This window comes from Mytilus trossulus, chromosome 14, assembly GCF_036588685.1.
Source record: "Mytilus trossulus isolate FHL-02 chromosome 14, PNRI_Mtr1.1.1.hap1, whole genome shotgun sequence".
Taxonomy (NCBI): Eukaryota; Metazoa; Mollusca; class Bivalvia; order Mytilida; family Mytilidae; genus Mytilus; species Mytilus trossulus.
The window spans coordinates 17,323,081-17,349,265 of record NC_086386.1 but is presented as its reverse complement, the minus strand read 5'-3'; the positions used below and the strand labels follow the sequence as shown (position 1 = coordinate 17,349,265).

General features: G+C 31.1%; 3 protein-coding genes across 3 annotated transcripts; 1 reads left to right on the top strand and 2 right to left on the bottom strand.

Moving 5' to 3' along the window:
* Positions 1-3: 3 nt before the first annotated feature.
* On the top strand, positions 4-6,738 carry LOC134696746 (NEDD4 family-interacting protein 1-like). The gene is made up of 7 exons (XM_063558679.1): positions 4-174; positions 2,218-2,320; positions 2,675-2,781; positions 3,134-3,224; positions 3,407-3,531; positions 4,719-4,785; positions 5,147-6,738. Exons 1-7 carry the CDS (start codon positions 145-147, stop codon positions 5,242-5,244), a joined length of 621 nt encoding a protein of 206 aa, XP_063414749.1. The 5' UTR covers positions 4-144; the 3' UTR covers positions 5,245-6,738.
* A 2,953-nt stretch (positions 6,739-9,691) lies between these two features.
* Positions 9,692-19,890, bottom strand: LOC134696744 (uncharacterized). Its single transcript, XM_063558676.1, has 10 exons — positions 19,725-19,890; positions 17,552-17,590; positions 16,697-16,741; positions 15,705-15,752; positions 15,400-15,450; positions 14,838-14,873; positions 12,319-12,423; positions 11,907-11,999; positions 10,299-10,425; positions 9,692-9,877 (listed from the first exon to the last, which is right to left on the bottom strand). The coding sequence occupies exons 1-10, from the start codon at positions 19,774-19,776 to the stop codon at positions 9,700-9,702; spliced, it is 774 nt and encodes a 257-aa protein (XP_063414746.1). The 5' UTR covers positions 19,777-19,890; the 3' UTR covers positions 9,692-9,699.
* Positions 19,891-20,814: 924 nt separating this feature from the next.
* Positions 20,815-22,651, bottom strand: LOC134696738 (uncharacterized). The gene has a single exon (XM_063558665.1). It carries the CDS (start codon positions 22,593-22,595, stop codon positions 20,913-20,915), a length of 1,683 nt encoding a protein of 560 aa, XP_063414735.1. The 5' UTR covers positions 22,596-22,651; the 3' UTR covers positions 20,815-20,912.
* Positions 22,652-26,185: the final 3,534 nt, after the last annotated feature.

Genomic DNA, 26,185 nt, shown 5'->3' with positions numbered 1-26,185 from the left:
CTCAAACCAAATGTAAACATACAGGACCAGTAGACGTATCCGAAATTCTCGGATCTTTTCTATCCGCTAAAATCGCCATTTTTCACTGATACTGACAAATTGACAGCAGATAAAAACAGAACAAATACACAAACGAGCGTCTCAATGGAACGCTCTAACGTCCGCTATGAAGTAGTATGTGTCCTTGTGTCTAAATATGTCGATGTTTTATACTGTATTGTGTTTTATTTCATATTGTACAGTCGATAAATATGTTGTGTTTGACAAGATCCACCTATAAAATTAGCTAATGCAATTTTGAGAGTTATTTATTTAAGCAATATGAGTTGCACACATCATACATTTTGTTACTGATACATATTTTAATATACTTTTATGATTAAAATTAGCTTCCAGTATGGCCAGAAAATGAGAAATATCTTGTGAAGTAATTTTGGAAAAGAGGGGTGTTCTCTAATACACCTTATCCCTATTTGTTCGCCATTACTGGATATCACACAAGTTCCCATAAAATTTTGACGTCAAAACACAAACAAAATATCTGACGCCTTAATGGAAAAGTGATTGTTGTTTGCGTCAAAAGGTCAAGCGGCCAAGTAGGCTAATATCGATATAAAGTTGTATTAATACACATTATCACTTATCCTGACTGACCCGGCCGCTTGAACTTTTGAAGTCAACAACAATCTCTTTTCCATTGTGGCGTCAGATATATTGTTTTATGACGTCAACATTTTTAGGGAACGTGTGTGATATCCAGTAATGGCGGTCAAATAGCCATAAGGTGTATTATTTGGTCTATTTTCTGAAGTTGCGGCCCTCAGAATCCAATATAATTCACTACAAAGTCTATGTACCAATTACCTCACCTCAACTTGTGTCATATACCATGTATAACCTTACAGTACATTTTTTCACCTGAAGCAGGTCAAAATTTAAGTTTATATTACAATGTAAATAACTTTTTTCATGAGTAGGTGCAGGAGTTTCTCGCTACATTGAAGACCCACTCGTGGCCTTCGGCTGTTGTCTACTCTATGGTCGAGTTGTTGTCGCTTTGACACATTCCCCATTTCCTTTATCAATTTTATTTGTTAGCAATTCTTTAATCATGTTTATAAACACATAATAATGTATTAAGTTAATTATTTATAAATTCATTTCATCTCTGAAACTGCATATGTAGTTATATATCTCTGAATTGCATACCTGCCAACTTTTAAAAATGCCCATGGGGGTTTAACATGCAAGTTGGCTCATACATGTATACATTCTTCAAATATAATTTAATATTGTTTTTAGGCTTCATCATACTTTTACAAGCCTAAAGCCATTGTAAAATAAAATAATTCCAATTGGGATCCTCCATGGGGGAAATCCCCCGCAAATAGTAACAATTGGCATTTATGGAATTGTGGGTCAAATCAGAGGTCATATGATACATATTGTTACAAAGACCTTGAAGCACCTTATAACTGTGAAGGGTTTATCCTTTCACTATACTTATTGCTTAAAAGTTTTGAATCACTTCTAACAAATTAAATTTAAAAGTAACACTGAAAACTAAAAAAAGTATAGCACTTAAATTTACATGCTATTTGAGGATTATCCATGTACGTGGATCTGTACTGAATTTTTATGCCATCTTGATTGCCTTGAATTGTTTTGGTTGTTGTCTCTTTGATTCATTCCCCATTTCCATTCTCAATTTTATTTAGATATATGTATCATAGATATGAATGTAGGACAAAAAGTCACAGACAAAAGTCACCTTAAAAAAAAAAGTCACAGGACAAAAAGTCACAGTTCAGTTTTGGAGATTATTTTTCTTTGAACAAGAAAAACATTAATTTTCCCGATTTTTGTTTGTGTTTTCTTGAACTCTTATATATGAAGGTAATTTATTCAATAAATATCAATAATGACCAAATAATTGTAATGAAAGCAAATTGTCAAAATAGATTGGTACATTTGTACTTAAAAATCATTCTACTAAGAAATATATCCTTTGCATGATTAGATTTTATTAATTTTCCTTTTGTCAAGGCTTATTAATTAACAATGGTCTAAACTAAAAAATAAATATATGTTACAAAAAGAAAATATGTCAATATCTTTCTCTCACATATTCAAACAATTGTCAGCAAATTATTTGTGACTTTTTTTCCTAAGACTTTTTGTTCGTTTACCATAAATACATGTATATCTGTATTTTAGTTGGTTGGTGAAGATGAAAGGGTTCCAGCTGAACCAGTGACCTTGACAATGGTAGAACCTCCTCCAGCTTATCCTGGAACAAATCATCACCAAGCTTCATCAGGTATGTCATAATTATACAAAGAAGAATAAATAAAAGGTTGGTGAATATTTTTCACAATAGAAAATCAACACAAAGTAATCAATGTTATAAAGAAGAATCCATACCAAAATATTTACTATTACATATTGAATAAAAAAGCTATACAACAACGAACACTGGCTCTAGAAATGTTTAAAGTTATTTGAAAAACTAACAGGCAATAATCAATGTATCATAAAAATAATAATATCTGTCTTCCTGTCAACAATACTTTTTAAGAGCTTAAGTTGGGAGATTAAGATCCATATTGTTTTTTTTTTAATATTTAAATGGAAAATACTAAAGTAACAAAACAAATACTGATGTATATTTCAGACCAGGCTGAATCAGCACAGAATATGAAACTGCCCACATATGTAGAAGCTACTTCATTACCCAGTTATGAGGAGGCAGAGAGAACTAAAGGACACCCAGATCCAGAGGTAGATATATATTTCTTTAACTTTCATGGTCAAGTTCTGTAAAATTTAGTAATTATTGCGATGTGTTTATTAATGAGAAAAATGCAACAATCGCAATAATTCGTATTTTGAAATATTTTTTATATGAATTAATATTTTTTTTCTCAATATCGCCAAAAATTTCAATTGCATTTTAGTCTAAATGACAAGATCGCAAAAATAAAGGCAAGCAATAGTTTCAAAATTAACTGTACTTGGGTGATTTTATCAGTACCATAAAAAAAGTTAAACTTCAAACCGAATATTCATATACAAATTTCCGTTGGTATAAGTTAATTTGATTGTTCAATTTTCTGTAATTTCCTTTTTACAGATTGGTGGAGAATCTCGGCCAGTTCTCAGTGATAGAGAGGTTTCCAGAGATATTATTGGCACAGATAGCATGTTCCTCTGTGCATTTGTCTGTAAGTTCTACTTTTGTTCAATAATGGGAAGTTAAAGATTTTGTTTTATAGTCAGTAGATTACATTTTATATCACAGCATATAATTTATCATGAAATTTATGTAACAAAAAGTGGTGTTTTTTGTTTGTTGTTAAGCTATTATTAATTTTCTAACCTTAAAACTAAATTACACTATTTTCAGTGGCCTTCTTCTTTAACTGGATTGGACTATTATTTGCTATATGTTTCTTCAACACCATAGCTGGACGATGTGGAGCGCTGTCTGGACTAGGACTTTCCATTGTTAAATGGGTGGCAATTTTCAAGGTTTGTCTAATTTATGTGACATAATTTTTTTAACAAAAAGAAGAGATGGAATTTCAGAAAGTAACTATTTCTAAGTCCACTAATAGCTATACTGAAAAAGTAGTATTCATATGCATCTCATAAGAAAAGAAGAAGTTAGCAGAAAACCTTCAACAATGAACAAATGTTAATACCATATATATCTCAAGGTCTTAATAACTAAGGGTTCAAACAATTTGTGAGTACATTGAAGAGATTCTTTCAAAGAACTCCTTTTAACGCTCAATACCTGAAAGGATTAAACACACACATAATCATAGACGTTCCTGACATGGGATAGGCACATTAACTTGACTAAATTCTTCAAGTACACAATTACCAGTATCCTTTTTATTTGAGTAAATTCACAGCTAAATTTACTGTTACATGCAATTTGTATTTTTGTCTCATCTCATAATTAAAATAATGAATTTAAGTGCACACAAACCATATAATTACTTCAGTTAATCAAATCTATGCATATCTAAACTTACATTTATTTGACCATGAATTAAGAAACACTATGGATTACTTCCCTTTGTATGTTCTTAATATATAACTAAACATCATTTACATTGATACTAGTATAATTGATGGTTCAAATTTACTATGATTAGACAAATACATTAACCGAAATATTTCTTTTCTGGTTCTATTGTGTATTGAATTGCTTTTTCAATAGTATATACAGCCCAGGGGGTCAGATTTGCTTTAAATAAATAATGAAATTTACAAGAGGACCTTTGAATTCTCAAGTGAAAGGTCAACATACAGAACTCTACAGTTCTGTATAAAGCATCTGTGTAAAGAATAAGTAGTCTTTAACATTTATAATTAAAAAGTCAAAAGTCAAAATCCATACCTTAAAAGCTGCACTAAATTGAACCCCTTTCTAAGTTCTGAATCTCCATTTATTCTTAGACTTTAAACTAGTAATTAGTCCAAGAAAATTGGAGTTTGTATCTGTTACGTACATAATTCTACCAAACGACCATTGACGAGCTCCTCTTTTTACAAGGCTTTATAATCTACTGTTTATTAGAGAATGACAGAAAAAAGGAAATACTATTGCCCACTTTATTGTAATAAATAAGTAAGGGAACACATGTTTAACTTTGCATGAACAAATAGTATATTGATTATTTATTATTGTAATTTATTACTTTCAGCACAACAAATGGGCCGAGGGGTATGCACAAGAAGACTCATTTATTTGGTGGCTTTTAATGTTATGTGGTATGTTAATTTGAAGTTATTCCATTTACATAAAAAAAAAATTAGCTTTACATGATTTTATAGTTTTAAATAGTTATATATCAACCAAGTATTACAATAGTATGCATAAATCATTAGAGAAAAAAGTACTGTTATGTAAGAAGAAAGACAATCTTGATTTATTTTCTCTATTAGAAAGTGTTCAGATATAATTCAGAACTTTTTCTGGTTTTTATTCAATTACTTTTATAGGATATCATGTAACTTCATGTTGTGATATTCTCCTCTGTTAAGTTTTTAAGCTATCAGGTTTTCAATTAGCCGTTTGTGTTTAAAGCTATGGAACTATTATTTTGTATAATTGAAATATATTTTTTTACAGGTCTGTTTGTATTCTTGAGAGGAGCTATCCATTATGCTAAAGTAAAGTATGACTGGCATAGATCCAGGCAACAGAGAGGATATATGTTCACTTTATAAATGGACAAACTTTGTAAAATTGGTACCCTTTGATTGTGTAGTAATATTTTCTAATTATTTAGAAAACGTATTTCTATGTCTAGATTTAATTGAATGTTATCAAATTTACAAGGTTATGAACTAAGGGGTTTTCCATTCAAATGGTGTGGAATGTTGCAAAACTGATTTCACAATTTGTATGGACAGAATTGCCTTTTCAATCATTTATTTTATTTTTATCAAATTGAAAATAAGTACCATCAGTTGCAAATTGTAAAAGAAATATTCAAGTGTGAAATTATGTATATAGATATAGGAAGATGTGGTGTGAGTGCCAATGAGACAACTCATGACCTTTCTACCAGTCTATGTGTTGTATAATACATTATTTTCAATTCAATTTGATTCTTATTTTTTGACAGTTCATGTTAAATTTTGAAAAGATAGCAGACAAAAAAAGTTTTATGATAGGTTTTATTTATATTTCATAAAACATTATTGAAGGGCTATTCTAAAATAGAGTTCTTGATAATCATTCTCAGATAGAAATTTTGATTATCATATTAAACTATATAAGACTTGTTAATAATCATTCAAAGACAAACATTATCTTTGGATGTTGTTAAGATTTATCTTGAATTATATTTACTGGGAGATGGACATTGAGAAATACATATGCCTTCTTGCACACAAATACACCATGAAATCTGATATAGATGTATGCAAGGTTTTTATCCTTTCTCTTTTTAAATAGTGAGATATGATCCTTTGCCATTGTATCAATGTTGTTGATATTTTAATGTTCATAATAGATATTGTTTTCTTAATCATATTTACATCTCCTGCATTGGGTGCTTACTATCATATAAAATTCTTTTGTGGGATTATTTTACATTGTTGTTTTTAACTTGTATTTGTTGTAAAATAAATAATAATAGTACTTTATGGTTTTAGGAAAATCTATTTAGTTGAACATCTTTCATAAAATTTAACATTAAAATTTATATGTGGTTTGTGGGGTTATTATATATCATCAGTAAATGGACCATTGATTTTAGAAACAATTTTTATGAATTTTTGCTTCATGGTTAAATCAATTTTGAGGTAAACCTTTCATATTTACATAAGGTATAATGTTGATATTAAACCTCAATTTTCTACCCTTTTAGAGTCTAACATTTAAGATATATGTAAAGTACAATTAAAACAAGTGTTTTTTTCTATGTTTTGGTCATGTTTGATCTTAATAAAACCTTGTTATTTACATGAAATATATATTTCAAGGTTTCTTATGAAATTTGTATGACTAATAAGAAGATAATTAATTCACAGTTAAATGTTTTGGAAAAAATCTGTGATACATATCTGTTTCCATTTTTTTTTTAATATAATTAAATGAAATTTATAACCAAAGATATTTGATGAAAAAATAGCACTAAAGCTTATGACCATTTATGTAATTACTCAAAATATTGTATTGTGGTTTTCTATTCCAGAATAAAATTTTAGAGCTCATACATGTATGTCTTATTTCTTGACTTTATACTATAGTTACACTTTGTTATTAAGCAGTACAGTATAGTGTGGATGACCTTCTAATGTATGTCCCAAATACCTCAAAATATAATATATTTGAACACATAAAATATGTGGTTCCATTTTAGTTGAGTTATAGAAAGGAACACATTTTTTTAAAGGAACACCTCTTATAGTCGTAAAGTCATCTATTTTGAGCTTATTGAGGTATATTGGCTTCCAAGTCAACACAATTTTCACTGTCTGAGAAATATATTTAGTTAAAAGGGTTAATGTATGCTATTAAGGTAGATAAATACCAGATGTGGTATTGTTAATAGTAAAGCTGTAACAATTTAAAATAGGTGATTAGATTCAATCATGTCCAGAATATATGACCGTTTTGACAGCCATGATCAGATCTTAGATTAACCTTAGTTTTTATCAGCAGCACTTTTGATTTCGAGAATATCATTTTGCTATTAGATATAATAAAAAAAGTCTAACCATTCGGAAACCTTTAGCTAAAACTTTCTTAAAAATTAAATGTCAAATTGTAGTTACCAGAATCAATGTTTATCAAGCCATTGCTGATAACTGTACTGTTTTAAATTTGTCATTATGAATATGTCTGTAACATCACAATGATAAAACATGAAAGTAACCATTTCTATCGAACATCTTTAATCATTAATTTCAGCAAAATTTCAGCAAAATTATTCCCAAACCGATTTTTCAAGGATCTTTAATGTTTAGAGAGACCAGTATTTTGTTTCATGGCAACAATTTTAACAGCCACAATATTGTGTATTTATTTCAGTATAAATATAAAAAGTTGTGTCTGATTGCCACCAGGACAACTCTCCACAAGAGACCAAATGACATAGAATATTAATGCAACTATGTCACTATAGGACTCGCCGCGATATAGCCTTTTTGTGCTAATGCGGCGTAAAGCAACCAACAATCAATCAATCAATGTCACTGTACAACCTTCAACAATGAGTAAAACCCATACTGCAGTCTGTTATTTAAAGCCTTAATTGACAAATGTAAAGCAATTCGAATGAGAAAACTGACTGTCTGATCTAAATAACGAAAAACAAAAATTATATATATCAACAAACAACAACCCCTGAACCACAGACAAACCATCCACCAACCTGTGACAGTGGTGCGGTCGCACAAAATAATAAACGTAAAAGTAATATGATAAAGAGCATATTTATATATATCCCTACAACAAACAAGACAATAGGTTCAAATCTGAGAGTACTTGCAGTTACTGACACCTAGTTCAAAGCCAATAACAAACAATAAAACATTCAGGGTATCAGACTAAAATTGCTGACTTTACAATCTAGTTTGTCACCGCTGTGATAAGTGATATAATTAAAAATAAAGAGTTGTTTGCTGACCTATTTCAACAACTGTGTGATTTATCTAAGTTTTAAAAGTTAACAGATAAAACACAGATCATCTGACATTTTTAACAGGACATAATCCTAATACCAGACACAATAATTTTTAATTTCAAGGTCATTAGCTAAATTTTTCATTGTGATTATTTCAACATAGCACCAGAATGTCAATGTCATGGACGTTAAATACATAAATCATAGATAAATAATATGACTCTTGTATGTAAGATCATGTAGAGTATACATCTAATGGTTATAACTAATTTATTTGTTGTTGATTTGATCATAAATGAGAACACATACAGTACAGAAAAAAAGAAATTGGTGTTATATCAAAATTAAACTAAGTCCTAATATATGCTTCCTGAAACCAAAATGGAATAGTACTTATATTTCTGCTTTTACTTTCAAGGTCAAGGATGCTCTCAACTTTATTAAAATCCCACACACCTCTTTATGACTCCTAAATCAGTAGCCTGGTTTAAAAGAGGTATTTATATACTATAAATCCGTAAAGGAATGCAAATACTTCGATTAAGTGACAATTGCATTACACCTTCAAACATCTGATACATTTGGTCCGTTTCTGTTTGTGTTACGTTTTAGTGTTGTGTCGTTGTTCTCCTCTTATATCTTATATTTACTGCGTTTCCCTCGGTTTTAGTTTATTACCCTGATTTTGTTTTTTGTCCATAAATTTATGAGTTTTGAACAGCGGTATACTACTCTTGCCTTTAAATATATCTGTATTCAGATTTTATCTGTAACACCTATAAATTATCTTCTTATTTTTGTCCATTCTTAAAAATAAAATGATTATTAATGCAAACAATAACTTCTGAATTTACAGCATATTGAATGAGTTTTTTTCTTTCTTTTATCTGTTTGTTGTGGACAGAAGGTGAAAGTATAGTTTGCTCTATAGCCGTATACTACTGTTGCCTTTATTTGCTCTAGTTCTGTGATATACATTTGTCTTTTTTCTGGGTGATTTAGAGATAAGTTTGCTCTATAGCGGTATACTACTGTTGCAATTATTTGCTCTAGTTCTGTGATTTACATTTGTCTTTTTTTCTGGGTGATTTAGAGATTTGCTTATGGTAAAGACTGGTGTATAGTTTAAGACACCATATATACCTGCTAATGTCTTTTTAATGTTTTAGTTTTTTTTTGTCTCATTGACACACATTTGTCTTTAACGCACTAACTTTATTTCGTGGATTTAGAATAACATTTGTGGTTATTTAGAGATTGGCTTATGGTATAGACTGGTGTATAGTTAAAGACAACATATATACCTGTTAATGTCTTTTTAATGTTTTAGGTTTTTATTGTCTCATTGACACACATTGCCTTTAGCACACTAACTTTATTTCGTGGATTTAGAATAACATTTGTGGTTATAACACACAAAACATATACACATTCTGCTGTTGGTAAATACATTGGATAAGTATAATGTTGTCAAAGAGATCCAGCAAATGTCTTTATATGACTCTCTTATTTTTTTTAAATTTACAAAAAACAATTGCTGTTGATATTACAAAGTTCTATTATAATGTGTATTAGTTGGGGGTACAATTTGAGGCCCTTTGTTACAGTTATTTCCAGCACAACAAAAATGGCAGTCATAAGAAAATCCCTGAGATCCAGTGTCAATAAGGAGACAATCTAGTACTAATAGATGATTAAGTCTACACTCAGGTTCATCTGAACATCTGGAAATAAAAAAAGTGAAAAAGACATAAATGATACGATATAAGAACTTTGTTTTTGAATATGTCATGTGCATATAGTGTCATGATTTGATACACTGTATTCATTTCCCCCCATTTCCTGCACTCCTATTTTGCATGTACCGTAATTTCAAAATTTTCTGCTGGAATTTGTTTTTATGATTTCAGTAAATGCTACATGCAAACAGAACTCTGATGCAAATAAATGAAAATTAGATTTGTTTTGTTAGTCTTCGGGATACCCATTTCGTTGCAATGTTCGCAATAGTGAAAACAAACCGAGAGCGATAATTCTGCATTTACAGTACATATGGTTATTCTGTCAAGACGTGTATTTTCTTGCTATTTGGTGATGGTTGTTAAGCAGCGTTTATGCTTATTTTTATTTTTTTTAAAGGCCTACCTCCTTGTCACATTTCTTTCTGTATTTGACTGTACAGAAGACGTTATACAGAATCGTTCACCATTTGTACACGGCGTTGCTATGGAGGCATTGATACAATTACCGGATGTACACTGTGTACATGAAGCTGAAAACAGAATCAACTAGAATATATAAAAAAATAACAGTTTTTCTTTAAGCATAGTTTTGAATTACATAATTCATATTTGCACTTATTCTTGTCAATCATCATAATCATATTTGAAAATATATATGATTATGATGATTGACAAGAATAAGTGCAAATATGGAATTTAATGCGAATGTCATACAAGTGGGAGGTGTAGCGCAGTAAAACTAGGTTAAATCCACCATTTTCTACATTTCGAAAATGCATGTACACAGTCAAGAATATGACAGTTGATGTCCATTCGTTTGAACAGATGTGTTTAAACACTGGATTTGCCAATTTCCGTTAGAGAAGTTGTGTAGACTGGTGAAACAACGGTGTTTATATGTGTAAATCAACGAATACATTGTTTAACTCTTCTTTGAAAAAAGCATAACAAAACTCATAATAATGATGAATAAAACTCTAAAAAACAACAAAATATTAATGATTATGAAACCATACTGTTTTGCGTTCTCAAATCTAATAAGATACTATCAAAAAGTTTTTTTTCTGAATTTATTACTTTTGAACAGGGGTATACTACTGTTGCCTTTATCTAGCTCGCTATAAACTAGGTTAATCCAGCACTTTTACATAAGGAAATGCTTATATTGTATGACTATTTTTTTTCATTCGTTTTATGTGTTTGGGCTTATGATTTGTTCATTTGTTAAGGGACTTTCCGATTTGAATTTTCCTTGGATTTCAGTATTTTTGTTAATTTAATTGTTTCATATAAAGTACAAATACCTATTGAGGTCGTGCAATTTCGGACCAATAAGTAAAGGTATCAGTCTCATGTGCAATCTCTGTTTTTGGAAGTTTAGAATTATTTAGATATAGATAGATGTGGTGTGAGTGCCAATGAAATAACTCTCCATTCAAATAATAATTTTAAAAAGTAAACCATTATAGGTCAATGTACGGCCTTCAATACGGAGCCTTGGCTCACACCAAACAACAAGCTATAAAGTAGCTGTTTATATATGCTGCTGACAGTTTACTGTTCAACGTTTTGTTAATTGGAAAAAAAATGTCTTTCAACAGAATCTCTGAACTAAGATAAGATTTTTTTTTTCAAAACTTCATAATAAAAGTGGTACAGTTTTAGCCGTAAAAGAAGTTCCTATGGGAAATTGCATTGTCAATATTTACAGATATGCTACCTATAAACTAGATTAATCCACCACTTTTACATAGGTAAATGCTTGTATTGTATGGATTTTGGTAGTTTTGTTAGCTATTTTTTCATATAAATTACTAAGACATATTGAGGTCGTGCAATTTCGAATCAATAAGTAAAGGTATCAGTCACATGTGCAATCTCTGTTTTTGGAAGTTTAGAATTATCCCCGTTTTTATGTAACTGTTTAGATTTGCTGCTGACAGTTTACTGTTCTACGTTTTGTTAATTGGAAAACATATCTATCATCAGAATCTCTGAACTGAGGATTTACCTGGAGGTAGACAGTTTACATTATCTGTAGAGAAGTAACCAGACATTTCTGTTTTATACTGCGTGCAGATATCATACTGGTATCTTTTCACATCTACAAATAGAAAACATATTAAGTAAAGACATTATACTTTATCTCTTGATCCTGATATGAACAAACTTATACGAAAATAAAATTCTATAAGGTCTACGAGTGTTAATTACCCTTATATACGACAGTAAACTCTTAGTAAAAAAATAAATATTGTATTCGGTCAATGAATTATAATGCACTATAACATACATTTTGCGACTAGAAGACATATATTTGTATGAAACAATTTCATCATCTGAAGTTCATGAAGTACTGTTTTTGATATACGACATACAATTTTCTTAGCAAACAATATTCTTAACATTTATTTAATACTTACAAACCGTCATTTCTGCTATAAGCAACCGTAAACATGTATCATGCCTATAATTATGGATAGTCTCTAAATCCTCTATTAAAGTATTGAAATCAACGGCAGCTGGACCTTCAATAGATGTTTTTAAATTAACAATTGGTACTTTCAATGAAAAGTATTTGCCTTTACTGGTAAAGTTATATTTGTTCTATAAATTTCAGAAAAATGAATTATTCAATATCAAAATCTTCTTCGTGTTAGGCGATGTCATACCGTATCATTTTGGTTACTGGTATGGGATTTGCTCATTGTTGAAGGCCGTACGGTAACGTATAGATGTTTTTTTCTGAGTCATTTTGGTCTCATGTAGAGAGTTGTCTCATTGGCAATCATACCAGATCTCCTTTTTTTACACGAACTGGTGATCCTCGACAAAAACAGATACGAGCCGATCGAACAACTTCAGTCTTGACAGGCTGGGGAGGACTACATTTGTAGAACTACACAGATCATTCGTCCACTGATGCCTCTGAATAAGTTAATATAAGCTCCTTCACATGAACAGGAATATGCTCCTTACCAGCTGTTGGCTATTGCATTTATCTGTATTAACATGGCTTTTGATTTCATCAGTATTATATGCTCTTCAACTTTTTACATGTTTGGCTTTATAAGTATTTTGATTGTGAGCGTCATACGTGTCTGGCGTACTAAATTATAATCCTGATACCTTTGATAACTATTTACACAACTGGGTCGATGCCACTGCTGGTGGACGTTTCGTCCCCGAGGGTATCAACAGCCCAGTAGTCAACACTTCCGTTTCGACATGAATATCAATAATGTGGTCATTTTTATAAATTTCCTGTTTACAAAACTTTGAATTTTCAAAAAAAAAAGGATGTTGTTATCCCAGGTAAAGATTGCCTTAGCCGTATTAGGCACAACTTTTCGGAATTTTGGATCCTCAATGCTCTTCAACTTTGTACTTGTTTGACTTTATAAATATTTTGATTTGAGCGTCACTGATGAGTCTTATGAAGACGAAACGCGCGTCTGGCGTACTAAATTATAATCCTTTGATGACTATATATAACAAAGCATGTACTGTTTTCTAAATATTCATACTTATGGTCCTACATAAAATAAACATGTAACGTGCGTTTTGTACTTGTTATGACGTCAAAACAATAAATCCGTTGGAGATGTAAATGATTTATTTACCAACAGTTGGCTTCGAACTAGCTTTCAGTGATTACTAGTTCTCGTTAATAGATGTTTACTTTTGGTCTTTTGTATTTGTTTAGTTGTTTCATTCTTAATAAAGTGCTAATAATCATAAAAAAAGAACATGCGGTATGATTGTCAATGAGACAACTCTCCACAAGAGACCAACATGACACAGAAATTAACACTTATAGGTCACCGTACGGCCTTCAACAAGGCCAATACCGCATATTCAGCTATAAAAGTCCCCGAAATGTACTGTTACATCACAGAGTCAGGTTATAGGAGGGTTGAGCTCCTAGAAACACGTTCCAGTACCAGACTTTATTTATTAAAAAGTTTATTTCCCTATCCCAAACCAGAAATCAGTTGTTTGGTTTTCCTCCTTGGTAGCATGTCATAATTGTTTTCGTTAATGTTATTTTTTTCTTTTGTATTGTATCACATGTTGCCACCTTAACCTTAAATATACTCATTATACAGTATGGGGTTTGCGCATCGTTAGAGGTATAACGGTGACATACAGTTGTGTAATCCCTGTCATTGGTCTGTTTAGTTTAGTTTAAACATATTTATTTATAGTGGATTGGGAAACAAGTTTTGCAACTTATATTAATCCCTTTCCACTTTGCGGGTGCGAGTGCTGCCTTGTAGCGGCATTAGCCTACTCTTTTTCGAAATCTACAAGGGTGTCTTTAACGTGCAAGAGATATGGCTCTCTCTTAACACGGGTCAGCTATTTATCGTCCCCTTCCGACGGACTATCATCGTTTCCTTAAGACCATACTCGCAAATGGTGTCAAGGGAGAGCCGAAAATTGAGTTCCTGAAATTTTCATCCCAAACGGGAATCGAACCAGGAACCTTTGTGTTAGTAGTCCGATGCTCTAACCACTACACCACGGCTCTCATTGGTCTGTTGGTGGATAGTCAACTTTGCAATCATATGATATTTCCTTGTATTATATGAAGACACTTCCAATGAGATGGAATAAGCGAATTTAGGTACTTCCCATGAGGAAGAATAGATAAATTCAAATACTTCCACAGAGGGGGAATATTAAAATTTAAATATTTCCTTCTAGAGTGAAAATGTAAATTAGGGCACTTGACAGAAAACAGAATACTTGTACATACTGCGACGTAAACTGTTAACTAAACGGTGATATATAAACAACTTCAAATTTTGTTACAATCAACAATATTTTTCTGAAATATCATAATGTGAAGTGCGACGTTTTAAAAAATGAAAAAAGCGCTTAGTGTCTAACAAGTGTCTGTTTTTATATATGGATGCAAAGGTGAAATGTACTATACCGATAATTGCTCTGTTGTACTCTGTTTCTTCTGTCTCTAAAAAGAGTAAACAAATCAACTGTAAACAACATTTGAAGTACGGATGGATTAAAGAATAAATGAATAGACTACGAAACAATCTTGATGATATTAAGTACTTATGATCATATCTTGTTATTATGTATACCTTATTGCGCACATAATATCATAGATGGACAATCATGTATATTATAATACTTAAGGCTCAATTCAACTGGTTTATCACTATAATGTTCGGATATAGTAGACATTCACTCAGACGATTTATCTTACTGACAACAGACATATGTCTTTTATCTTAATGATCCGAATTTTTGGTAATTTCATAAAATAATGTCGAACAAACCAAACTTAAATGTATAACTTCAACTGCATGGACAACTCTTTTTAACATTTTTTTTATCAGTGAGTCTATGTGTGTTTCAGCTCATGTGAGTTGATGTTGAGCTCATTTTAAAGAACTAATTCAATAAGTTTGAGTTTCATAACTATTTTCCTTCAAATCGTAAAATTCGACCGACCTGTTATATAGTTATACACTCACCTAAAGGTAAATCTATAAGCGATTTTGCAAAGTTACTGGCTACTTGTAATTCTGAAAAATTGATTAAATAATATTATTCTATCTGGATTCTTTTTATTTCTTACGTATACTCTACAATCTAACATGTATGTCCGAAAATTCTATAATAGGTATAAAGTTGACATGTTAGCTGAATATATTTTGTACTTGAAACACATAACAATTGCAGTTTGTAATTTTTAGATTTTTTGACAATTACAACTTTGAAGTAACATAGATTAAGAAAAAACATATACTAAACGGTGATGTATTATTCATATACTTACGTAAGTATTCATTATTTTCCAATATTCTTTTTATACTTTCAACTGCATCTATATAACATAATTAGAACGATTCACATATTTAGATAACGTATTTATTTTACCAATTTAGTCATATACAAAAAATGAAAAGTATTGAACTTCATATAATTTCAGGAATCCAAATCTACATTTACGTAGTATTGTCATTCTAGCGATAATTTTTATATTGTCATATAAGCGGAAGATTTTGGCTAGCTTATTACACCAGTTTCAACTCACCATTTTTACGTAAAATGTCGTGTGCTAAGTCAGGAATATGACAGTTGTTTTCGAAAAGTCCGTTTCTATGTATGTTGGTGTTAAAAACTTTGTTTTTGTTGCACTTCAGTGTTTCTGTTTTTCCGTTGTTTTCCTCTTATAGCTGATGTGTTTTTCTCGGTTTAAGTTTGTAACCCGGATTTGTATTCTCTCTATCGATTTAAGACTTTTGAACAGCGGTATACTATTGTTGCTTTTATATACTTAGTCAGCTATAACAGTCCCCGAAATGTACTGTTACATCACAGAGTCAGGTTATAGGAGGGTTGAGCTCCTAGAAACACGTTCCAGTACCAGACTTTATTTATTAAAAAGTTTATTTCCCTATCCCAAACCAGAAATCAGTTGTTTGGTATTCCCCCTTGGTAGCATGTCATAATTGTTTTTGTTAATGATATTTTTTTCTTTTGTATTGTATCACATATTGCCACCTTAACCATACATATTTAATCATTATACAGTATGGGTTTCATAGCTGATGTGTTTTTTTCGGTTTAAGTTTGTAACCCGGATTTGTATTCTCTGTATCGATTTAAGACTTTTGAACAGCGGTATACTATTGTTGCTTTTATATACTTGAACGATCGAAAAACCGGTCGTCAATGATATTTACATTATTAGCGTATTGTCATTGACGAATTTGTGGTAGGAAACAATGTTTTCTTCACAATTTTTATAACGTGGACCAAACATACCTTGAAATGATCCAAAATATTTACATTCCTCTGGTAATTCTTGTCCTACAAATAAAACACAGAAAGATTTTGATGAATTCAACAGCGACTCAAAACCTGCCATGACCATATAATTTATTTTAAACTTCAGTCAGCCCATGAGCGTATACTCAGTAGTAATCAGTGTGTAGTTACAGATATATTGATAACATAAATTCTTGGTAAACTGAAATTAAAACTACTTCGAGTAAAGTTAACTAATCTTTAATGGACTTGGCTATTACTTAAACGTATCGTTTGGTCATATAGCTCGCTCAGTGTTCTGGTATGCATATAGCCTTGGCTTTATTTCTTGTTGTCTTGAGAGTTTCGGATGAAGGTCAACCTCAAAAAGCGCTTCGGACACATACGATGTTTAAAGTAATATTTCCTTTTTAGAGGTAGGGGTGCCATCTCATATATGACGTATCACATATACTCTCTGTAAAAGCACTCGATTCTGGCAACATTCATATTGGGTACCCTGTTCATTTCATAGTCCAGCTTTGGTATAACCGACATGCATGGATAAACTTTAAGTGTGAAAATATATTTATACCATTACGTAGACACACTTCTTCATTATTATTTGTGAATTTTATTCTCAACAAATCAAAAATAACTTTTAATATATTGCCATAGTAGTGATAAAAAAAAACTGGAGCAGTTTTTGCTGGATAGTAACCTTCATAAATTTATTTTCCTGTTTGACTTTTCTGTCTGTTCGTATGCATTCATCTCTTTTTTGTGTTTTTTTTTATTAATCTTTCTAATGCATTTATATTCACTCGATCAGTATTTCTTTTTTTTTATAAAGAATTTAAAATATTTACATACCACCTGAACTCACAAGAAATGTTCTGACATGTAACGGACCTATAATACAAAATATTATCATATTTAGTTTGATTTTAAGAAACCCCAAGTAAGATACTTTATTTGTTTTAGTTTTGATCATTGTTTCGAATTTTATCTGTTAAGGAGGATTGAGATCAAAATAGGGAAGACACTTTTTTTTTGAATTCTCAGTTGATCGTAAATACTTATAATTACAAATAATAAACGTCCACATGATAAAGCCTTTTAATCAATATCTGATATGGTTTCTCATTTAGTTATGAGGGAACACTTTTTTGCTTTCTTTAACACTGAAAGAGATCGTCAACATCAACAGGTATTGATTATCAATAATGCTGTTTCAACCTAGATTTCAACTATATTTTGAACTTTAACTGTGACTATTGTACTACAGTTGAAAATTTACATTACAGTGATAAAAACATCATTATATCAACTTTTATCTATACATGTTGTAAAACAAGAATTTTTGTTAAAGTTACCCCCCCCCCCCCCCCCCCAATTTGTTAACCAAATTCACAACTTCCACTTTCCCATGTACATTTTTATTCATATGTTCCGTAATAGCATTGAAGCAGCACAATAAATTTTCTACTTATGTGACTTTGTCTGAAATTCTGACTCAGGATTTCCTTCTTAGAAGGATAAGTTAACAATGACGCTACTTAACCGGCATTTTCATGGATATGTTCCGTTTGTCGATCTTACAATAATATCTTAATTTCCTCGTTCATTATAATCAGATTCACAAATGCTGGAGATCCATGTATAGAGAGAGACTGCCTATGCATTTAGATTCGCTTCTTTATGATTTCATGAGTATACGTCAATTTGGATTATTACCTTGATTTGTATCTTCCTAACGAATTTTAAAGTGTTCGCTGTTTCACCACTTTCTAATACTATGGGGTGTGTTCAACGCTCACAGACATTTTAAACTCATCTAATGTATTATGTGCCTACCCAAAATCAGAAAACTGTACAACAGAGGTATTATATCTGTCATATTTGATTTTCATGAATTGTTGTGTTACTCAATTTGGCGTTAGTTTTCGCTTTTGATTTGTTTCTCATTTTTACATGTTTGGGTCTTTCATAGTTGACTATACGGTATTGTTTTTCTCAATTTCCTGAGAAAAATAATACAGATTTCGAAGGTTGCCTATAATAGCATACTACCACTTCATTTTAACCCCTGGTGGATATTTGTTTCATTGACAATCATACTTGTACCACATTATCTTTTTCATATTATGAGATTTTTAATATAGGTAAAATACTTTTTTCTCTATTATACTGTTAACCTGTTATTAGAAAAAAAAGAAGAAAAAAAACACTTTCTTCATGAGGAACCCCTAATGCCGAGTATTCGAAAGCAAAGGACGAAAAAGAACCGAAACAGTTGCAATTTGCTATGAATGTAGACAAAGTAAACGGTTATTAGCATTTGAGTTTTTGAGTTTCCCAAACTAAATATTTGGTGCAATATTCCGTGTCTTTTATTCTAGTCTTTTTTCTTTTGACAGTGGTTGTGTTACATTTTTGATTATCGTTTACCCGCAAATAGCTTCGTACTTTTTGAATAAAAAAATATAAAATTTTACTGACCTTTTTTGAAAGTTACAAAGTTATAAAGATAATTATGATAAGAGACCATGAGAAATAACGAATGCACTATATATACATGTAGTACATAAAAGATCAAAGGTCACAGTCTAATATCCATTAAACAATGCAGAAAACTGAAACATATTGGCATATCAACAACTATAGGAACTTCTTTCATATCCTTGTTCTACTTACGGATAATTTCTAAATAAAATGGAGGACTAAACTAAGTTTGAAGTAAAATTATTCAAAGCCTACTCGCCCGCGTACAATTTTTAAAGCCTGCTCGCCCACAATCGTATTTATAGTATGTAAGAAAAATATTTTGTCCTTGTATAAATAACCGATAAAAATGCAAAGTTTGAAACATAGGTTTACATACAGATCCATAAATAATCAATGATATTCCTGACATGAACCAAATTCTAAAGGTCGTGATGATAAACATGTGTCAAATAGCTCTAAATTTGAAATTGAACCTCACCATCTGTTGTTTTCGATATTGAATATGTACTGTAATGCGTTTAAAACAAAATTTACTTACATATTAAAGACAAAAGAACACAAATACATGTCCAACTAGAATGGTTTCCCATTTTTATGATGTTCTTACATCGTATGAGGAATGGTCTAAAGATACATTATTTATATAAGTGATTGTATCGATAAGATAGGAACCGTTACATAAATTTTGTAATTACAATGATTTTATATTGAGGATTTGTAGCGATTTAGGTAAACCAAATAGCTGTCAATAAGGTACATAACAAGACGAACATGTATTCCTGAACATACATACAATATATATGTAATCGTTTTCTTATATCATATCTTTTTATCTTAAAATGCCCTGTACCAAGTCAGGGAAATGGACATTGTGATATTATAGTTCATTTTTCTGTGTGTTACATTTTAATGTTGTGTTTCTGTTGTGTCGTAGTTCTCTTATACTTGATGCGTGTCCCTCAGTTTTAGTTTGTAACTTGCATTTGGTTTTTTTCTTTATAGATTTATGAATTTCGAACAGCGGTGTACTACTGTTGCCTTCATTTTGAACTTTACGTAGAGAAATTAGAACTGATTGCAGATTTTTTTACTTTTTGTTATCTTTTAAATGCTAGGGACGATTAAAACACTAAAATATTGTTTTGACACCGGTAAAACCGTATACTTTATGAAGACTACATTTTGCCCTATGTGAATATGTCATTTCTGTCGCTGGATAACTATCTAATTGACCTACACGCCATATTTCTATTTATGTGTATTCATGTGGTCAAATATTATCAGTCAAAGTTCAATAATGACATGAACATTTGTTCGAAGACAAGTATCATATCTGTCTGATTGTGATAACGTTTGACATCAAGCCCGAAAGAATAGAACAATTTGCTCTCTTACTTGTATCATGTACAAAGTCTAGTGTACGAGGAAACAAACTGTTCTGTACAGTTATATATGATTTTATTTCGAAATGTCCACTTATATAAAGCTTGATATCAAAAGATGCCCATTTCTCATCAGTTCTTAACTATTTCATCCTTTTTTTGTTTTCATTAGTTTTTTTAGATCATTTTTTGGGAGAGTGGATCGTGGAGATTTCACAATTCTGAAAAAAATTCTGATAAAAAAAATATCTGTAGAAATTTTTTCTGTCATAAATTTGATAATAAAATATAACAGTAATTTTACAGATCGCCTTACACAGTTATACACATTTAAATGTAAAATATTATTTCAAGAGACAAAGTTGGGTCCGATGGATTTTTGCATGATTACGTTCTCCTCTGTAAGTACCACAGCCGATCCAGAGATTTCCAAGAGTGTCAACACAGAGTGACTGTGGAAGGTAAATATCAATTCCTGATGTCACCATTCGAACAAGAAGACGCCCGGATGATGAAAAAACATAAAGCAAATGATTTAGTCTCTCCGTTACTATTATATTCCCATCTTCTACTGCAATTATGTTACGGGGCTTGAATGCATCAATTATATATCTGTCTTTCGATTGTCCATGATAAACCCATTTTGGCTGACCGTTGGGGTCAACCATAACTAGCCTTCCATCAAATTCGTCAGAAAGCCGATCAATGACGCATATGTCTCCTGACATAGTGGACGTAATATTCCACACGTAGGTGAACAACCTTTTATCATTTTGATCATATTCAAATGTAGTCTTATTCTTACCACTAGGTGTCAGGGTAACAAGTTGTCGTCTGCTATTTCCAGAAAGAACAAAATTTGGTCCATTTTCTTTAACACCAACAATGACGTCACCAACTCCAGAAACATAGACAGCCGTTGGTTTCATTGAGGAAAAATCTCGAAGTATTTTTTGTTTCCCATTTTGTGATAAAATTTTCAGTTTGTTCGATTTCGAAAGTTTAAGTATCAATTCTCCAGATTTTGTAACAGAAAAATCACTAATTTCTATGTCATTCATACACGATTCAATTTCCAGAACAAGTCCAGGCTTAATTTTCTGAAGAGTTTTCCTTTCCTTATTGGCAACCCATAAGTAATCACCATGCCATGCGATTACTCCTACGTCTGGCAAGTCTGTTGTGTAAGTTTTGAATGGACGGATTTCTACTAAAGACCCAAAAATCCGTTGCAGATGATTCTCATCTAAAGCTTGTCCTTCAAGAAAGCCCAACATGGCATTTGATAAGTCTGGTTTTGTGATTTCCGGTGGTTTAGATAAACCCTTTGAATGTTCAAATACTTCTGCTAAATTTGTTGAATTTAGAATTGTTTCAATCTTATTTCTTTTGTCTAGTAAATCCTGCTCATGTTGATCTAAGACTTTTTTCTTTGACTCGAACATGCCGTTCAATCCATGGTTGAAGCTGTGGTGTTGTTCTAATAGTTTCGAACTGTAAGATGATATTTGACTTGTTAAGGTTTCCGTTTGTTCTTGAATGCTTTCTTTTGTCTTTTGTTGTTGATGCTGATGTTTAGACCAGAGTTCATCGAAGGTTTGTTGTTCTTTCTGTACAATCCCAAGGCATTCTTTATCGATGTTATCTACAATGTTTTCCAATGTAGTCCTTTTCCTTTGGAAAGCCTCGTGAATTTGTTCCAACTCGTGATCTTTGTGATTTTGAAGAAGACACACTGGACATATAAGATTGTCACATGTTTTACAAAACAGACAGCAGGATTTGGACGAATGCAGATGACATGATAATGTCAGATATCTGTCCAAATTCTCGTTTGAAGAAACTTTTATTTGACTTACATTCCGTATGTCTACGATATTGTGTTCTTTCTGAAACGACACTTTTGAATGCAGCTTGATTTTACACTTATCACAAAGTAACAATGAGCAATCAAAGCATTTCCATTTAATTTCATTAATGTTTTCACAAAACTGACAACACAAAGGAACCTGTGCGCTACACGCCATTTGCTATTTCAACAATTTAATTTGTTTTGAAAGCGGAAAGTATATAGTTTGTACTATGACAGGAAAATCAAATTGACATGCTTAACAAGGAATTTCCGGTGTGATAGACAATGCACATAACAAGGAAGTTCGTCAACTTTAAATAAATAAATTGTTTCATCGTCATTTGTTATTTGAGGCAAATGTTACTTAATTTAGAATTATGTAAAATATGAATTTGTGTCACATTAACAGAAAGATGGTGCATTTAAATACGAGTCCCTTTTTAAAATTAAGAGTACACTTTGATTACAAAACTAAAATTTCTATTTGACACTTCGTAAACACTTTGAAATGGTGATTTGAGTAGGTTTGTAGGATAAATTTTGCCTGCTTTTGATGATCTGACAGTCGCAGTTGATACCATCTTACAAGTAACGGTTCCAACAAACAACAATAATTCGGCTTCACAAACCTTTTATTTTGCCATGCACACTGACATCGGTATCATACTTTTTCACCACTGTACTACCGCAGGCTACCTATATTTCCTATGTATCTTTATCTAGTTTTTATACACATATATACAGCTATATGAATGCAAACCATTTTGGGATTCGAGATGAAAATAATGACACACCGTGCTTAAAGGTCAGAGGCTAGTATAATAGAGGATGTCCTTGAATACTTTCCAAATTATGCTCTCAATGTTAATCAATGAAACGAACAATCGAAATAGTTCAAACAAAATCATTTTGGTATTTAAGAAAAAAACAAAGTTGAATCTATAAGACCTACTGCTTCGATAACAAAAAGCAGAAGATACTAAAAGGATGTTCACTTTCGTAAATTGAAAACGAAATGACAATGACATGGCAAAACAAGAAAAAAGACAAAAAGACAAAGAATAAGATAACCATTCTCTACTATTATATGCGACTGTCATACAAGTGAGAGGTTAACCTAGCTATAGACCTGGTTTAATCCATCATTTTCTTCATCAGGAAATACCTGTTCCAAGTTATAGATATGGCAGTCGTTTTTCATTTGTTTGGAGTATTTGAGATTGACTTTTCCATTTGATAAGGGACATTCTGTTTTGTATTTTCTTTGTATTTTTGTCGAGCCTTCGACTTTAGTCGAAAAAGCGAGACTAAGCGATCCTACATTCCGTCGGCGTCGTCGTCGGTGGCGTCCACAAATATTCACTGTGTGGTTAAAGTTTTTGAAATTTTAATAACTTTCTTAAACTATACTGGATTTCTACCAAACATGGACAGAAGCTTGTTTATGATCATTAGATAGTATCCAGAAGTAAATTTTGTAAAATTGAAATTCCATTTTTTCCGTATTTTACTTATAAATGGACTTAGTTTTTTCTGCGGGGAAACATTACATTCACTCTGTGGTTAAAGTTTTTAAAATTTTAACATCTTTCTTAAACTATCCTGGGTTTGTACCATACTTGGACAGAAGCTTATTTATGATCATAAGATAGTACCCAGAAGTAAATTTTGTAAAAAAAAATAACTCCATTTTTCTGTATTTTACTTTTAAATGGACTTAGATTTTTTTCCAGTTAACATTACATACAGTCTGCAGTTAAAGTTTTCAAAACATTTATTAGATTCATTAGCTATCCTAGATTTTTACCAAACTTGGACAGAAGCTTCCTACAATCATAAGATAGTATCAAGAGGAATATTTTTATAGATTTTTTCCCTCACTTTTGTTGAGCCTGCGAATTACAGCAAAAGTAGGCGAGACACTGGGTTCCGCGGAACCCTTACAAATTTTTGTTATTCTACTTTGTACATATTTAAACAGAGACAATTACATATGGCACAATGGAACAGCTTTTATTTTTAGATGTTTTATTTGTATTTGACATCATATAAAATACAAAGTTATACCTTCAATATACAAACAATGATATGAGTCTTTCAACGGGAATTTTCTCAGGCCGAAAAAGTAGTAGGCATACTACTGAAGTATATATACAAACAATTGATGACCATACATTTAAATGTTATATGTGTGTTTCCTTTTTATTCATATATTGTTAACATAATGTCCAATATACACGTTCATATTGATTAAGAAATAATATCATCTTACTTTGATTTTGATACAACAGTTATCAATAATATGCAATTTGTATCAATTTGGCCAGTGGATGATGTAGATGAGGTCTGTGTTTTCTACTAAAAAATTGTGTTTCTACTAAAAAGTTTGTGTTTTCTACTAAAAAGTATGTGTTTTCTACTAAAAAGTAATTTTTTTTCTACTTAAAAGTTTGTGTTTTCTACTAAAAAAAACTATGTTTTCTTCTCAAAAATTTGTGTTTTCTATGAAAATGTTTGTGTTTTCTACTAAAAAAACCCAAACCTTTCTTACTAGCCCTGTATCAAAAAGTATCTTAATCCATGTTCTAACATGAATGTATCTTTAAGACAGACAAGTATTTGAATTTGCTGTGATATACCTTAGACTTGACAAAATTAAGTTCATGCATCGATATACAAAAAACAAGATCAAATAGTAAAAACATTTTATCGACTTTAATTTTGTACCCTAATCTACCGTAAAAAAACCCTGATCAAATTAACAGTACATCAATATGAAAGGCATGTGAACTTGATAGACGAGACTTCCATATCCCCCCTGGGAACTTTAAATCACACTTGAATAATGTGAAACGAATGCTCTTTTCATATCTTTTTTCACTTCTGTAAACTATTTAAAAAAAGAAGATGCAGAATGATTTCTATTGAAACACCTCTCACCAGAAATAATTACTTATCTTTAAAAAGTTTATGCAGTATCAGTAATACATATTGATGTTGGCTGTTTTTGTATATGAGACAGTAGTGGCATTAATTTGCTTGAAAATGTTCCTTTTTTATCCCGGGAACTTTTACTTAGACTAGAATAATATAAACATGATTTATCACTTAGTGTTCACTTTTGTTTATTAACCTTTATCCAAACAATCTAGTAGCAACTATTAAAACATAATATTGAGATTTTCGATGATAGGCGACTGCTAAGTATATGCTTCAGTTGACAGACAGAAAGAAATTAAAGAATTACCATCTTGCAGGTCAAGTATGTAATTCGCATATTCTGTTACTAGATACCAAAAAAGTTATCCTTAATTTCACTATTGATCACATTAAACATGTTGAATGCAAACTCATATTAAGTTAAAAGATAATTGTATATAAGTAATGCAAATACGTATTAACGCATTTTAAAAGGGAATAAATGAATTGCTTTCACTATAAAACTGTTATTGAATAAGTCGCTTGTCCAGAAAGTTATGTCAACACATATGAAGAAACTTTTTTCTTATGAATTTAAGGAAACATTTGTTTTAGAGTTACGTTTTAAATTGTTGGGAGAGTATAAATGAAATACGGAAAACATGTGGTGTGTTATGCAAATTCATAAAACATATGTGTGTAGTTATTCTTATCACTATTGCCATGTACATTTGTCCTGTTGCTACTTGTTTACCTCATAACAAAGTATAAATATGTCCAAATGTATAATATAAATAAATAAAAATGCATAATTGAACAAACTATCATTTGTTAGGACAAAAATAA

What these genes read in the sequence shown, in the direction of transcription:
- LOC134696746 (XM_063558679.1), top strand. Translation starts at nt 145, where the DNA reads ATGGAACGCTCTAACGTCCGCTATGAAGTA. An exon ending in TCATCACCAAGCTTCATCAG is followed by an intron (nt 2,321 to 2,674) that starts GTATGTCATAAT and finishes TGTATATTTCAG; the next exon opens with ACCAGGCTGAATCAGCACAG. An exon ending in GTTCCTCTGTGCATTTGTCT is followed by an intron (nt 3,225 to 3,406) that starts GTAAGTTCTACT and finishes CACTATTTTCAG; the next exon opens with TGGCCTTCTTCTTTAACTGG.
- LOC134696744 (XM_063558676.1), bottom strand. Translation starts at nt 19,776, where the DNA reads ATGGGAAACCATTCTAGTTGGACATGTATTTGTGTTCTTTTGTCTTTA. An exon ending in GGAAAATAATGAATACTTAC is followed by an intron (nt 15,451 to 15,704) that starts GTAAGTATATGA and finishes TCAATTTTTCAG; the next exon opens with AATTACAAGTAGCCAGTAAC. An exon ending in TATAGCAGAAATGACGGTTT is followed by an intron (nt 12,000 to 12,318) that starts GTAAGTATTAAA and finishes TTCTATTTGTAG; the next exon opens with ATGTGAAAAGATACCAGTAT.
- LOC134696738 (XM_063558665.1), bottom strand. Translation starts at nt 22,595, where the DNA reads ATGGCGTGTAGCGCACAGGTTCCTTTGTGTTGTCAGTTTTGTGAAAAC.